At 47.5% G+C, this 16,600-nt stretch overlaps 1 protein-coding gene across 2 annotated transcripts in view; it reads left to right on the top strand.

Moving 5' to 3' along the window:
- Positions 1-16,600, top strand: part of DIS3L2 (DIS3 like 3'-5' exoribonuclease 2) — a 193,299-nt gene that overhangs the window by 13,702 nt on the left and 162,997 nt on the right. For both annotated transcript variants that reach the window (XM_035132940.3, XM_035132941.3), the window contains exons 3-4: positions 8,190-8,348; positions 10,597-10,736. In XM_035132940.3, coding sequence (XP_034988831.2) covers positions 8,190-8,348; positions 10,597-10,736 — 299 coding nt within the window. The remainder of the gene's footprint in view (positions 1-8,189; positions 8,349-10,596; positions 10,737-16,600) is intronic.

The raw sequence follows: 16,600 nt of genomic DNA, 5'->3' as shown, positions 1-16,600 counted from the left end.
AGCAGAGAAGTATCCTTGGCCATGTTTTCCTTTGCTTGCATTGTGAACCATCTCCGAGGCTTTTTATAGTGCAGTGGGCCTGCCCTTGGCCAAAGAGTAAAAGGGGAAATTTCAGCTGGTGTCTCGGGGCAGATGGGTGGGTGGTAGGGGTGGAGCCTGTGCAGCAGCTGGAAGGAGAGACCCATGACAGCGTCTGGAGCCCAGTACTGACGGACAGACGGAGAGCAGCTAGCAGGCAGAGGAGGTGGCCAGGGGGTCACGAGCAGGGTGGAGCAGGTTCACGGAGAGTCCTGAAAAACCATTGGCGTGCCGCAGCCCCTCCCTGACAAAGCAGATGTTGCCTTGCGCTCAGCTGGAGCGCGGGAACTGTTTTGATAAACTTTCGGCCCCCTGCTACTAAATGGCTCTGGGGCCAAGCCTCAGCCGAGCCCGCCAGGATGGTGTATCTGTGGGTCTTGCATAACTTCCTTGCGCTGGGCTAGTCTGAGCTCTTTACGGTATTCTGTTCTGTATTTGCTAAGGTTGCCCGTGTCCTCCTGAAGCACAGGGGCTACTAGCCGTACACTTCCACATGGCTATGGAGGACAATTCTCTCTCTCTCTCTCTCTCTCTCTCTCTCTCTCTCTCTCTCTCTCTCTCTCTCTCATTAATGGTTAGTGGCACATGATTCTATTCTCCTTTCCTAATATAATTAAAATGATAATGATAATAATATTTATATGCCACCCACCTGACAGGTCGCCCCTGCCACCGCCCTGGGCGGCTCCCAACAAAATATTAAAAACTCAATAGAACACCAACCATTAAAAACTTCCCTGAAGGCCTTCAGAGGTCTTCTAAAAATCAAATAGTTGTTTATCTGTTTGACATCTGATGGGAGGATGTTCCATAGGACAGGCACCACTACAGAGAAGGCCCTCTGCCTGGTTCCCTGTAACCTCGCAGTGAAGGAACCGCCAGAAGGCCCTCGGAGGTGGACCTCAGTGTCCGGGCAGAACAATGGGGGTGGGTACGCTCCTTCAGGTGTACTGAGCTGAGGCTGTTTAGGGCTTTAAAGTCAGCACCAACACTTTGAATTGTGCTTGGAAACGTACTGGAAGCCAACGTAGATCCTTTAAGACCAACGTTAAATGGTCTCGGTGGCCTCTCCCAGTCACTAGTCTGGCAGCCACATTCTTCCTCTTTAAGTTCTCAAAGTTCTTAACGTAGCCCAAGGCTGTCATCTGAACTAGCCAGATCTTTAACTGGTAATCAATCACAGTTGGTCCATCATTTGAAAAATAAGACTTTAGAGCTGTCTTGCTCAAAAATGGCAACTAGACATTCTGTTCTGGTGACTGTAACCTTGGTTAAAGGAGCCATTTGACGCCCGGCTTATATACAGTGGTACCTCTACTTACGAATTTAATGCGTTCCGAACGCACATTTGTAAGTCGAAAAAATTTGTAAGTCGAATCCCATAGGAATGCATTGGGAGAAAAAATTCATAAGTCGAGGCAACCCTATCTAAAAATCCGTAAGTAGAAAAAATCCTATCTAAACCGCATCCAAGATGGCGGACGGAGCTCCATTCGTAAGTAGAAACATTCGTAAGTAGAGTTATTCTTAAGTAGAGGTACCACTGTATCTGAGTTTCTGACACTGATAGGGATGCATATCTGAGCCAGACTGCAATGCAACTGTGAAAGCAGCTTAAGCATATACAAACTATGCTGGATCAGATCAATAGTCTGTCCAGTCCAGAACCCTGTTTCCACCAGGGACTACTGGAAAGCCCCTCCCCTCACTGTTTATCCCCACACCAAGTATTCAGAGATATACTGCCTCTGAACATGGGTGCTCCACACTGCCATCTTTACCAATAGCCATTGGGACACACGCTGCTCCTCTATTAACTTATCTAATCCCCTTTCAAAGCCACTTGAGCCAGAGGCCATCACCACATGAGCTGGAGGGGAGGTGTGGAATTTGTCAAGAACGCTGCATCTGTGTGTGTGAGTTTGGTTAAGCCTGGGTAACCTTTGCCTTGGCTCTGTGACTGCTTCCCATCAAAACAGCACAACCAACAGCTGCCTCTGTTTTCTTACAAAAAACTGTGTTTGACGGGGTTTTTCAGGCAGGACATTTGATCTCTCGAGTTATTTTGATAAAACAAGAGGGTCACTTTTGATCTGTCAAACAGAATCTGTGTGTGCCGCTGCGATCCACATTCAAGACCATGGCACCCGTGTTTGCTGTTCTGCCTGGTTTGCGCAGCTTGACGTCGCCGGCTTCCTTCATACCAGGCACACGAGTAATTGTGGGAATTTTGATTTGGCAACTTTTTCTCCTTAGGTAATGCTGCACCGGCTGGAGCAGCAGTGAGCTGGGTGGAAGGTTAGGAAATGCAACACCCCAGACCTGTTCTTTCTTCCTTGCAGAGTATTTAATTTCATGTTGGAAGCTGTCTTTTGTCCATTGATCCCAGTATAAACTACTTAGAGTGGCCCTCCAAGCAGTGTTAGAAACTCAGATATATAGGGTAAACTGGGTGCCAAATGGCTTCTTAAACCAAGGTTGCTTAAACACAACGTTTAGTTGCCATTTTGGGGCAAGGCTGCTCTAAAGTCTTATTTTTCAAATGATGGACTGACTGTGATTGATTATCAGTTAAACATCTGGCTAGTTCAGATGACAACCTTGGGTTCAGTTAAGAACTTTGAGAACTTAAAGAAGAAAAGTCCCTTGATCCAGGGAGAACCCACATATCTATTGGCCTATTCCTACCTCTTTCTTAAGGGTGACATGGACCATTCATAATCTAAGAATACTCTTCGCAACTGAGAGCAGGGCAGTGCGGTGGGGGAAGTGAAGACAAGCGACAACAATTAACGGTAACCTTGTTCACTGCTCCTGCTGAAGTTGCACAAAAAAAGCATTTTGGTTCCTGAAATTCGTTTCGATTGTGCATATAAAATATAACTGATAGAATTCTACAGGATGTGATATTAGTGTGGGAAAACAATCCAGATCCAAGGATCCCCAAGATGGTGGAGATGGCAAATGCCAAATGCACCTGGCTAATTTCGAAGAGGAATTAGTAAGGAGGAATTAAAGAACCTTTTAATGAGGGTGAAAGGGGAGAGCGCAAAATATGGTCTGAAGCTCAACATCAAAAAAACCAAGATCATGGCCACTGGTCCCATCACCTCCTGGCAAATAGAAGGGGAGGAAATGGAGGCAGTGAGAGATTTTACCTTCTTGGGCTCCTTGATCACTGCAGATGGTGACAGCAGTCACGAAATTAAAAGACGCCTGCTTCTTGGGAGAAAAGCAATGACAAACCTAGACAGCATCTTAAAAAGCAGAGACATCACCTTGCCTACAAAGGTCTGTATAGTTAAAGCTATGGTTTTCTATCTAGGTTGATGGCCATCCTTGCTTCCTGTAGCTTGACTGGGTGCAGAGAAGTCTGTTAGAGATACCTAGCCCTCCCTAGCTATGGTTTTCCCAGTAGTGATGTATGGAAGTGAGAGCTGGACCATAAAGAAGGCTGATCGCCGAAGAATTGATGCTTTTGAATTATGGTGCTGGAGGAGACTCTTGAGAGTCCCATGGACTGCAAGAAGATCAAACCTATCCATTCTGAAGGAAATCAGCCCTGAGTGCTCACTGGAAGGAGAGATCGTGAAGCTGAGGCTCCAATACTTTGGCCACCTCATGAGAAGAGAAGACTCCCTGGAAAAGACCCTGATGTTGGGAAAGATTGAGGGCACTAGGAGAAGGGGACGACAGAGGACGAGATGGTGGGACAGTGTTCTCGAAGCTATGAACATGAGTTTGACCAAACTGCGGGAGGCAGTGGAAGACAGGAGTGCGTGGCGTGCTATGGTCCATGGGGTCATGAAGAGTCGGACATGACTAAACGACTAAACAACAACAATTTCGAAGACTGCCTCCAAGGTCTCTGGCAGAGGTCTTGCTATGGATGGCGTGGGGGGGGGGGCGTTCTAGAATCAAGAAGCTCCTATAAGCAAAGTGTCATTCCTACCTCTGGGCTGTGAGATTTTTCAAAGTATTTTGGGGCTTTGTGCTTGCACGCATATTTGCCACACCGACAAGAAGGCATTCTTGAAGTGCAGTGGGTGCTCACCCAGGAATTGCTTTAAGAACTGAGGACCAGGCTACATGTTGCATTGCCCGTGCCCTGTTTGCATCCTTGTGGCATCTCCCTTTTTGGATAGTTTATTATCGCCCCCCCCCCCCACATTGCATGGGGCTTTTCCCTTCCAGTATCCTCAAGCAAATCTCCACAAAACTGCTCCCTGCTCCAATTGTCTGGTGCAAGCTCGTGTTCAGCTCTGCAGAAGGTAGGACGGGTCTTGCGTGTTGCTCTGGGATTTGCAACAGACAGATTCTTGCTCTGCTTTTGCCACCTCCCACGTTCATCATTATGTGAAGGCAAGCCCCACCACCATTATCACACCCTGCAGTTCCCTGGCATGTGCAGAGGACTTGTGGCAGCCACAAATTATGTCTGGCTAGTAAGCAAGCCAACATTTCTGGACTCTGAACTTCATAAAGCTCTAAATGGCTTAGGACCATGGCACCTAAAGACCTAAACTTCATGCATGTGGATTTGCCCAGTTTTTAAGATCAGCTGCAAACCTCCTGCCCTGTATCTCTGCTCCTCCACCAGCTAAAGTAAGGCCCATGGAGACTGGCCACAGGGCCTTTACAGTTGTAGCACCCCATTTATGGACCCTCCTTCCCTGAGAGGCTCTCCTGGTGTTGTCTCTGTTTTTATGTTCAGCACCAGTTGAATAGTTTATTTGCCCAGGCCTTCTAATGCTGGGTTTTGAAATCCGTTTAGCGATCTCGGCTGTATAAGTGCTGTTTTTTTTGTTGGAGGTATTTCCTTTTGTTTACGGCTTTGTTCGTTTATTTCAGGGGTGGCCAATTCCCAGGAGACTGCGATCTACTCATAGTTAAAAACTGGCAGTGATCTACCCCCTTTTTGGGGGGTTCAGGTCAAAGTTGCTGAGTTTTTTTTAAGGAAGGAAGGCCCTGTTTTTGGGGATACAGGTCACAGTTGTTGAGCTTTTTTAGGGAGGAGGAATGCAGGGCTAAAATCATGAGCTTTTTTTAGGGGGGCCAAAGTTGTTAAGCTTCTTTGGGTGGAACCAGTGATCTACCAGAGATGTCCAGTGATCTACCAGTAGATCACAATCTACCTGTTGGATGTGCCTGGTTTAACTGTTTCATGTATGCCACTCTGTGAGCCTTGCTGGCCGAGTGGCAGATTTCTATTTAAGCTTAAATAAGTAAATTCCCACGCAGTAAGGTTAAGAGTCATGTTGTAGCAACGGCAGAAGTAAGGCATGAAAAGGGATTTGGCTGTGGCGTGGTTGCTGCAACAGAAGGGTGGAGCACCTTTGCTCTGGGGCAGACTTCCAAGGGGCACAGGTCGGGGGTGGGGTGGGGTGGGGGGCAAAAGTGGGAGGAAAAACGGGTGCAACTCTTGCCTTTAGGTGTGCTAGGTTGCACTCCAGCCACCCAAAAGCCAGTGGTCTCTATGCGCTCACAGTCCACGGACCCTCACCCCTTCCTCCCTCATCCCAGCATGCATCATGGTTCAAGAGCGCACTTGTAAGGGTTGTGGCCTTGTGAGAGGGCATGGCTTGGCAGAGTCAGGCGGGCCGCGTTTGAGGGCTGCCATTCACTTCTAGGCCTCAGGGCAAGGCTCTTAAGGAGCCGTGGGAGGGCTTGGCACCCCTCATCCCACCCCTACCCCTTTGTTGCAAAACCCCATAGCTGCCAAGTTATCCCTTTTTTTTAAGGGATTTTCCCTTATGCTGAATAGGCTTCCTCGCGAGAAAAGGGAAAACTTGGCAGCTATGAAACCCAGGGGACTCCCCTCCCCAACTCCTACATATTCTTGGACAGCTGTGAATTAAAGCCAAAGGGATTGGCTTGGCTCCTTTGAACTCCTCATATCTGCAGGAAATACATGGAAACAGTGCAGAGCCTTCCTATCTAGGGACAATGTATCAAAACCATCTTGTTACCTGAAAGCAAATTCTTCTAATTAGTTTCATCAGTACTTTGGCTTTGATCCTGTTTCCTCCCATGTTGCTGCTAGCAAATGTGGAAGTTTTTCTTTTCATATATATATATATATATATATATATATATATATATATATATATATATATAAAATCCCCCCCTCTCTCTGTGTGTGATATTAGGTTCACTTTGCCTATAATTAGATTATGATCTAACACTGAGAACAATGAGACGCTACTTGAATGCAAGTGGAAGAAACCGAAAGGGTCTGACACCTAGTTATGGACTAGCCTCAGAAGGTTGCAGATGGAAGCGTTTTAGTGGGGAAAGTTACCGAACAATGGGAGACTTTGTCCATTCTCCCCTGCCCTCCCCCCATTTCAAACACTTCTACGCCAAATTGTGTTTAAAAATCAAAAGGAACAATTTAGTGCTGTGAGCTGACGGTCGGAATCCATTGCTCCGCTTGGTAGGGAGTCACCTGGGAACCGTACAAGCCTTTAACAGTGCTCTCGCCTGGTTCCTCTCGCCCTGGGAGATCTGGGTTAAAGACATAAATAACTGCAATGTAAACAAAGCTGAGAGTTCATCGGCAGGCGAAAACGCCCAGCGCTTGAGTTGCAAGATTGTGTATGGGCAGAGAACCTCTGTCTCCTCCTCTCTTTTCTCTGACTTCAGTTGGTTTGTTGTCTCTCATGACTGAAGCTGTTTGCTGGGTGAAAAGGTTTTCTAGGAACCCACTGGCCTTCTGTCCTTTGGGTTGCCTTCCTTTCTCAGTGTGCCATGCAGTACAGGAGCTGTTGTTCTGGGGCAGAGCATGTGCTTTGAATGTCAAACACCCCGGGCTGAATCCGTGGCATCCCTGCTTAACTGAACTGGCACAGCAGAGCTAGGGCAAAGAGGTTCAGCCACCCCTCGTGTGCGCGCACACAGGTGGGACACACTCAGGCGCACAGCTTCCGCATGTGTGCTCTCTTCCTCCTTTCCAAGAGAGATTTCGCCCATCATTTTTGAGACACAGGAAAGTGGGTGAGTGGGTGGGTTGGCTCTGCTTTTCTGCAGGAAGAAGTTTTATCTGCTTCAGGCAGCACTGTTGGTGGGGGATGTATGAAGACAGGAATCGATGCCTCTATAGTGCAGCAATGTGTTAAAGTGCTGACTGGGGGTGGGGTTGTTGTGCAAAATAAATGAATAGTAAAGGAGCCAGGTTTTGGTGTGAAATTTGATGATTGAGCCCCCCAAGTGCAAAGGTGCAAAACTCAACTTAAGTTCATAGATTGTAGAGTTGGAAGGAACCCTGAGGATCTTCCAGTCCACCCCCCTGCAATGCAGGAATATGTAGCTCTCCCACCCTTGGCATTATTGGCACCACACTCTAACCTACTGAGCAATCCGCTTGGATAATCAGGCCAAAGATCCATTTAGGCCCAGCATCCTGTTCTCGCAGTGGCCAAACAGATGCCACGGTGGAAAGCCCACAAGCGGGATCTGAGCACAAGAGCCCTTTCTCACCGGCAATTTCCAGAAACTAGAATTTGGTGTCATATTGCTTCCAAGAGGGCAGGGACAACATGGCCATTGAAAGCCTTATCCTCCATGGCCATTGAAAGCCTTATCCTCCATGAAATTGTCTCATCCTTTTTCAAAGCCATTCCAAGTTGGTGGCCATCATTAGTTTTTGTGGGAGCATTGTAAAATCAATACAGTCATACCTCGGTTTAAGTATGCTTCGGTTTGAGTACTTTCAGTTTAAGTACTCCGCGGACCCGTCTGGAACGGATCAATCCACTTTCCATTACTTTCAATGGGAAAGTTCGCTTCCGGTTAAGTACGCTTCAGGTTAAGTACGGACTTCCAGAACCAATTACACTCATACTTCGGGTTAAGTACGCTTCAGGTTGAGTACTCCGCTGACCCGTCTGGAACGGATTAATGCACTTTCCATTACTTTCAATGGGAAAGTTTGCTTCAGGTTAAGTACGCTTCCAGTTAAGTACAGACTTCCGGAACCAATTGTGTACTTAAACCGAGGTACCACTGTACAGTGAGAGGCTCTAATGAGGAGGGGCAGGATTATAGCCAGCAAGAGGCCTTGCTCTGAGACTCTTTTGCCTATATTTCACCCTGGGCTTTGATTCTTCTAGGTGCACACAAGCAAGGCTTGGCGAGGACCAGAAACCACTCTGAATCGGCCAGAGCCCCCCCAAATGTAGAGAGGAGGCGGCAGCTGTCTGAATCACACACAGACACAATGAGCAACTCTGACTGCAGAATGGGCCAGCGGCAGCTGGGGGCCCCCAGAGGTATGAATAGGGAGGTTCCGCAGTTGAAAAGTGAAGCTTGCTTTCTGCATCCATGCTCTCTATGCCCATAAAAGATGAGCTGCATGGAAGTCTGCTCAGAAATGGGGGTCACGTTGGATGACCGGCTGTGTGCTCTTTTAAACCATGATGTTGTGATTCTGAATTCTCATTCAGGTGTCACAGATCAGCTTTACAAGTCACTGTGCATCTGCAGGGCAGTCTCGAGCAGGTCGGGCGCCCTGGCGCTGAGGTGCGGAGATCGCTCTGGTGCCCCCGCCCTCACAGCCAGCCCTGTGCATCTGCAGGAATCCAGAATCAGACCTCATGCAAACCTTGGGTCCTTTATTCTCTTCAGGCAGCCAATAAATTTTTGGTGCTCATGGTTATAGATCAGGCTTCCTCAAACTCGGCCCTCCAGATGTTTTGAGACTACAATTCCCATCATCTCTGACACTGGTCCTGCTAGCTAGGGATCATGGGAGTTGTAGGCCAAAAAGATCTGAAGGGCCAAGTTTGAGGAAACCTGTTGTAGATGAAGCAGAACACCTGTCCTGTAGATTCCCATTCTCTTCTCCTCTTCCCTTCTAATTTCCATGTCTCCCCATACTTCCTATCTCTCTTGCTAAAATGTCCAGGTTACTGACTGTTGCAAAGTACAGTATACCTGCAGTTTGGTTTTTTAAAAATCATTTGGTGCAATTATGGAATAGAGATAAACAGCAAGGAGTAAATATCAAGGAGTTACAATCGTTCAAACACGGCCATTATATCTGAGCTTAATCAGCCAAGATATGAACAAACTCATTTCTGTGCCCTCAGCCCTGCTGCTCGAAGGCCCATCAAGTCCAGCACCCTCTTTCCTAGAGAGGCTTTGGAAGTTCTGCCCTCAGAGCATGCTGCTTTTGGAGTAAACATATTGTTGTCATGACCAGCAGCCATTGATAACCTTGGTCCTCCATTAAGTTGTTTGATCTCTTCAGAAAACCACCTAAAGTGGAGGTTGTTGCCCCAACTTGTGGTAAAGAATGCCATAGTTTTAACCAGTGCTTCTCCCCCCCCCAAAAAAAAATGTTCAGGGGTACTCTCTTTTTGACTCAAGAAAGCCACCATTTTATTGTTCAAATCGGGAAAAATAAATACAGTAAATGGACAAAAGTACAAAAAACGTTCATTACCTCATATTACACAGCTCACAGAAACTTCCATATTGGCATGAAGTTGTGTGCACTAACACCTTCCCGAAACTGACCAGTCACCGTCCTAGATTCCAACTCCTACTTCACACATTAAATGCTTGCTTCTGCCTGAGACTCAGGAAACACCGTGACAGGAAATGTGGCTGCCATTGTGGGTAGCAATGGAACTGACGATTCACTGTGCTAGAGAACAAACTATTTTTAAAAAATTTTTTTAGTTTCTTCTTCCGTTAGATTCACAAAATATTTAGGGGTATGTGTACCCCTGTGTTGCTCCCAGAAAAAAAGGCACTGGCTTTCACTATGCCTTAAATGTGGAGAAGTTCTCCAATTTGTTTGTCCCTGACCTTCTGCCATTCAGTTTTACTGGATGACCCAGGACCCAGGAAGAACAACTTTTTTCCTGGTCAGTTTCTCCACAGCATCAATAACTGTCTGTCACGTCCCCACTTACTCATTACCCTCCCGCCAAATACCACAACCTTTCCTTATACAGAGATGCTCCAACCACTTGATCATTTTGGTTGGCCTTTTTGAACCTTCCCCAGCTCTATGATGTCCTTTTTGAGAAGGCAACCAAAACTGGACACAGTGCGGAAGCACCCTAGGTTCTTAAAACAGCATTTATGATACTGGCCGTTTTATTTTCAACCCCTTTCCTAATGATCTCGAGCATGGAATTTTGTTTCTTCACAATAGCCGTGCACCAGGCCAGCATCTTCTCTGAGCTTTCCATGACAACTGCGAGATCCACCCTTTGGGTGAACTAGGGAACTAGCCAGGATGTCTTCTGTTGACAACCATTTCCTGTTTTCTTTGAACAGGTAAATCATTAATTGAAGGCTTCCCGGTTTGTTTGGTGGCTGGTGCAAAGGGTGGGTGGCTAGTGTGAAGAAACGGCTCCCTTAAATGATCATTCTGGGTTGCTGGAAAATTAAGTTTCCTTAGCCATGGTTTTTGCCTGTCTGAACTGAGCCATTGGTCTCTGTAAAAACAAACAGCTTTGTTATATATATGGTGGGGCAGTGATTCTGGCCCTTTTCTTCTTCCAGGCGGCCCCTACACCACCTGCTTGGCCCCTGGCGACAGAAAGAATCGGAGCAAGCCAACTCGGGGGAGGAAGAAAGTATTTGAAGCCTACATGTCAAGGGAGGATGTCTCAGCAGGACTGAAAAGGAAAACACTTATCCAGGTACTTTGAACTTGGAACGACCGCAAAAGCAGCAAGCTGTTTGTTGCTGTGGATTTGCATTTGGGGCTGCTACGATGGAGGCAGTCCTTCTGTATTACCCCCCCCCCCCAGTGCTTGTTTACCTGTGTAGCTCTCAGGTGGGACTGCAGGCATCAATGGGCTGAATTGGTAGATGGGCATGTTAATCAGTGGAACAGATAACAGCTTTTCAGGTATTTATAACTATTTCAGGCAGAAGAGGGGAAACCTTTTACTTATATTTACTTATAAAACAAATGGTTTTATAGTGTAGGAAGGTGGGATGTTCTTGCCTAACCTTGAACCTGAATCTCCCAAGTTAGTGGGCTTCAAACGTTAGGCCCTCCTCGAGTCCCCACTGCGTCACCCCTTTCCCCGACTCCACATAACTTCTTAAGCCATTTTGAAGGCTAGGAACCAGTGCTGTGTGCTCCCCTTTCTTCTGCCTGAATAGGAAGCCAGGTATGAAAGATGAGAGGCTGAGATGGGGCTAATCAGAGCAGAAGTGGTGGTGAATTCATGCAGGGTTGATATTGCTGGTGGAATAAATTAGCTTTCCAGCTCCTCTAAGTTCTCTGTTTCTGGTCTAGCAGATCAGCAGCAGAATACAGTGCTATTGAGGAGGCTTGGGATCTCTTTCCTCTGAGATTTTCCCAAAGAGGCATCTGTCAGGGGATGTTTGAGGCGTAGATTATCCACTCTCAGGGGGTTGGCTTAAATGACCTAGTGGATCCTGTCCAGCTCTGTGGTCATGGTCATGGTTTTTGAAGGAGAAAGTCAGAATATTGTGACTGAGGCCCTACAAAAAAAGTCTTGAGAGTACTGACACCCTCTGGCAGGTGTGGAGGTAACCTGCCCTGAAGAGTCAAAAGGACATTAGTTGTGTGCGTTTCCCCCTCTTGAATGCCTGCCTCTTCCTGCACAATTGGGGGAGGAAAACGCAAAAACCTCCACCGATAAATATAGCAGCTATTGTTTGTGAGTGATTGCAAAGTAATGCGGGTTAAGGATGACATCATGAGATTCTGCAGCCAGAGCCTCGGCCCCTGACACACATGTGAGAACAGTTGTTCTTTGCAGATGGGGAGAGCGGCTGGTTCCAGATATGATATCACAGCGTGAAATGCACAACATTGTAAATAGGATTTTCATAGGCACAGATAATAAGGCCCATCTGCTTTCGAGGAGGAACGTGGGGAGTTCCTCCCTTTTTCCAGAAGAAAAGCACTGGGGGGGAAAGTGAGGTGCATATGCGTGTGTTGCGAGGCTGACTGTCTTTGCTTTGGAGTGGGGCGGAGTATAGAAGCCCTTTCTATTTTGGTTTGTTGACGTTTGGGTGGTAACACACGTGGTGGATCATGTTAGGTATGCGCCTGCCACGTATGCATCATGCTTGCTATTGCTGCACAGATGGGCTGCAGTCATACGGCTGCAGTGGCATAGCTTGAGTTGCCAGCGCCCGGGGCCACATGGAGAGGCTGGGAGGGAAACGGGACGGAGTACGCATGCACATTCAACTGCCTAATGACATCCGCGTCACCCGGGAGATCGCAGCCACAGAGAAAAGAAGAGTTGTTCCATTGTCTCCTGGTTCGCAAGGAGAAGCCGTTTTCAACTGAGCCCAGTGACGGAAGAGAGTAGCTGTATTGAGGCAGCACCAGTAATTGAAATGTTGTGCCCCTAACAATTTTGCACCTGAGGCAACTGCCCTGGTGGCCCCCCCTACAACTCCACTGGTAGGGCAAGCTTCTTACATGTCAAGAACTAGAATTGAATGATGGGTTGAAAGAAGAGTTCCTTTCAGATGTTCTCTCTCTGTCCAAGGCTTCTTGTTACCTCTGGTGGTTGGTTTGCTCAGAACCTCTCTTGCACCAGCCTCTGCCAGATCTGGTTCCTGCGCAGTTAAAGCGGAGGAAGGCAAAGGTGGCCTGTAGCCAGCAAGGACAGGCCTCTGAGCAGCCTGATTCAGAAGTGCCTGGGAGTTAAACATACTCTCTCCTGGCCTGTTGGTATCAGGAGGCTTCCTTGGTTGAGAACGTAAGCAGAGCCATCTGGGATCAGGCCAGTGTCCCATCATCCAGCATGCTGTTCTCACCTTGGTCAACAAGGTGCTTCGGGGAAGCCTGCAAGCAGGACCCAGGAGCAACAAAAGCTCTCCCCATTTGTGATCCCCACCTCCTGGTATTCAGAGGGCATTCTGGTGGGGTGGCCACAGGCTGGCTGCTCACCTTACATTACTCCCTTGGGGCAGTGGCTCAAGTCCTGATAGGTCCATTGGAATGAAATAGAATTGCACTTATCCATTCTTATGCTACTCCTAGTTCCAGCAGGGCTTGCCCAGCAGGAATTCCCAATGCTTTGTGCTCTCAGCATTAAAATCACTTTCTCTCTCTCTCTCTCTCTCTCTCTCTCTCTCTCTCTCTCTCTCTGTGTGTGTGTGTGTGTGTGTGTGTGTGTGTGTGTTGCGGCACAGTTCCTTGCATACATGACTCAAAACTCCCGCTCCGTTTTCCACATGTGAGCAAAGAACGTTAAAGGGTCTAATGCCAGGCTATACAGCGCAATACCTTTGTTCCTCAAATGGTTTGGAATGTGCCTGCTAAGTGACTTTTAGCCGTGCAAAACAAAGGAATCTTTCTGTAGAAGTATAGTCTGGAGGATGAGTAATGTGTCCTTTTTCAAGTGGTGGGTCCCTTGTGCGAGGGGGAAAAAAATCTCAGAACTGGCTGCTTCCCCCCCCCCCCCATAAATCAGCATATTTTTCATGTATGGTCACCTACATTCCAAGTCCTTCCAAAATGCCACCCTCCCCCAACCCATTACAGTGAATTTATATGGGGGAATAAAACATTTTCGTTCCATGATTGTTATCAATTGTAAATGGGATAATTATGAAAACTTCCACTTTAAAGACTACTTAAATGCCTCTAATTAAAGTTTGGCTGCAATTTCAAATGCTGACATGAATGCTTTATGTAAACTTATATGCAGTTTTTAACTGAAGGCACTTGCTATGTTTCCCAGAATGCTTTATGAGTTTACTTCTAAAAAGTACCCATAATAAAATAAGGTTCCTCAAGTAAAGCAATGAGTATGACCGAATCCAAGGAAGATGAGAGATTAGGTGCTATTCTGCTAATGCATCCTGCTAGCACAAGGATTTCTGGTTGTTCAGTGGGACTCCCCCTGACACGCGCCCCATACCCTCCCCAGGATTTCTCCAGAGCATTGGGATTCCACTCATTTTATTTCATTATAGATTCATATAAATAATAACTTGACATGCTTGCTTCACTTCAACTCCTTGATTTCAGCTTGAATGCAAGAAAAGTCCTATAGTTTTGCAGATACATACCAAATAGTTTTATAGTTTAGTGGATGCATACCAATCTAAGATGCTTGCAGTAGCTACCACCTCTGGACAAGAAAGATGGGCATTTATTTATTTAAAAAAATAAAAGCATTTGGACTGCTGAGACAAAATCCTTACTCAGCCATAAAGATCACCCTGGATAGTTCAGTTTAAATCATAGAATCGTAGAGTTGGAAGGGACTCCTCAAGTCTAATCCAATCTTCCTGCAATGCAGGACTACAGCACCCATGACAGATGGCCATCCAACCTCTGCTTAGAAGCCTCCAAGGAAGGAGGGTCCATAACCTCCCGAGGGAGACAGTTCCACTGTCAAGCAGCTTGGTTCCTGGTTGTTAGAGCATGGTGCTGATAACAGCAAAGTTGCAGGTTTGATCCCCGTATAGGACAGCTGCATATTTCTGCACTGCAGGGGGTTGGACTAGATGATCCTCAGGGTCCTTTCCGACTCTATGATCTAGTCTGGCACCAACACCATCTCCTTTGTCTTGCCAATGTTTAGGTGCAGATTGTTCTCTGAGCACCATGTGGATACCTTTTGAAACCCTCCCCCCAGTACGCAGATTTGTCTCCGCCTGTAATTAAACCCATTATGGTGCTGTCATCAGCAAACTTAATAATTGCAGTAGATGGGTCAGATGAAATGCAATCATATGTATACAATGAATACAGGTATGGACTTAGTAAAAGGTAAAGGTAAAGGGACCCCTGACCATTAGGTCCAGTCGTGACCGACTCTGGGGTTGCGCGCTCATCTCGCATTATTGGCCAAGGGAGCCGGCGTATAGCTTCCAGGTCATGTGGCCAGCATGACAAAGCCACTTCTGGCGAACCAGAGCAGCACACGGAAACGCCGTTTACCTTCCCGCTGTAGGAGTTTTTCTTTTCTTTGTTCCCGCTGTGATACGCGGCTATTTTATCTCATTAAATGCAAAAATAAGGAAAGCATTTTGACGTGCTTTCGAACTGCTAGGTTGGCAGGAGCTGGGACCGAGCAATGGGAGCTCACCCCGTCACAGGGATTCGAACCGCTGACCTTCTGATCAGCAAGCCCTAGGCTCAGTGGTTTAACCCACAGCGCCACCTGGGTCCCCTGGACTTAGCACGCACCCCTAATCTCTGATCCCCAGGCTGGTGCCCTTCCTTTACTTCTGCAGTCTTAGGGCGGTTGGTGGTCAATGCAGGGCACATTCTGGCAGGGGAGGTTGAAGCAAGATTTCTGCCTCCCCCTCCTCTGGCTAATGGCTGAGGTTGTGGGATTCTTGCTGGGAGAAGGAGGGTGGAGATTCCTGGTGGCCCCTGGTCCTCTAGATTGGGGGTGGGGAGCTAGATCTGGCCACCCGCTGCAGGCCAAGCTTGATAGGTGACTCATCCCCCTGCACCCTGGTTTGGAATCAAGCCATTACTTGCCCTAGGCATGGCTTGGCTGACACAGCCTTGCAGACCAAATGGAGGTGCCTGGTGAGCCTAGTTAGGCCTGCAGGTCAGAGTTGCACAGCACTACTGTGGCTGGGGGCAGAGGTCAGAACATCCGCTTCCTTACTTCAAGCTCTGAACCTTGGACAGAAATGCCCTTCCTGTGGCCAGGTTTGACCCTCACTTCAGGCCACTGTGAAAGATGCATGGTTGGTGGCATGGCCCAGTCCTTTGACTTTCTGGGGAGCAAGCGATTCACATTTTGGGCAGAGGCAAAACAGGAAAAGGTGACCTCGCCTGGCTTAGGTTCCTCTGTGTGCTTAACCGGCCTTTTACGGCCTTGATGTGGCTGTAGCGCTGACCTCCCAACTTCCTCATCTGGAGCTCCTCCTGACTCTCTTCCAGTGAAGCCATTTGAGGGCTGCCGGTGTTGCCAGGAGCAAGTCTCCCATCTCTGCTGGAAGAGCTGGACTTACACCCAGCTCCACTGAGCTCCATGCTGTTTGCATTGTTTGCTGCCAGAATGTCCAGACCCTGCATGGGGGCACCTCTGACCTGCAGGTTGAATCCAGCCACCTATGCCTCTGTAACTGCCCTTGGGGTGTTCCCCATTCCATGTCCCTCTTCCCAGTCCGGGACACTTCCAGGACCTCCACTGTGGCCTCCCCAAATCCTTTTGTCCCGAGCTAGAACGTGTCCTTGAACTCTGATGGTGCCTTTTGCTTGTCTGGCTGGAGGATAGATAGGAGTGGCTCGTTTTGCATGGCTTGAATGCACACTGTTGGTGTGCCCATGTGGGGAAAAATTCCCCTGCCCTTCACCTTTTCCCACTCCTTGCTGGTGTTACTCCTGATGAAAGCCCTTGTTGCTGACACCAATGCAATTATTATTCAGTCTTTTTCCAGGACTATAACATGGAAGGGAGGGTTAAGGTGGCATCATCACAATAAACAAAAAGCAGCAAATTGGCTCTGGTAGTCTTATTGGTATTGCATTAAAACAACTCGTTTCTCCCCTGATCTAATTTCTGTTCTTTTCTCTCTCTCTCTCTTTTTTTAA

This window comes from Zootoca vivipara, chromosome 5, assembly GCF_965207765.1.
Source record: "Zootoca vivipara chromosome 5, rZooViv2.hap1.1, whole genome shotgun sequence".
Taxonomy (NCBI): Eukaryota; Metazoa; Chordata; class Lepidosauria; order Squamata; family Lacertidae; genus Zootoca; species Zootoca vivipara.
This window is presented reverse-complemented; position numbering and strand designations above follow the sequence as displayed.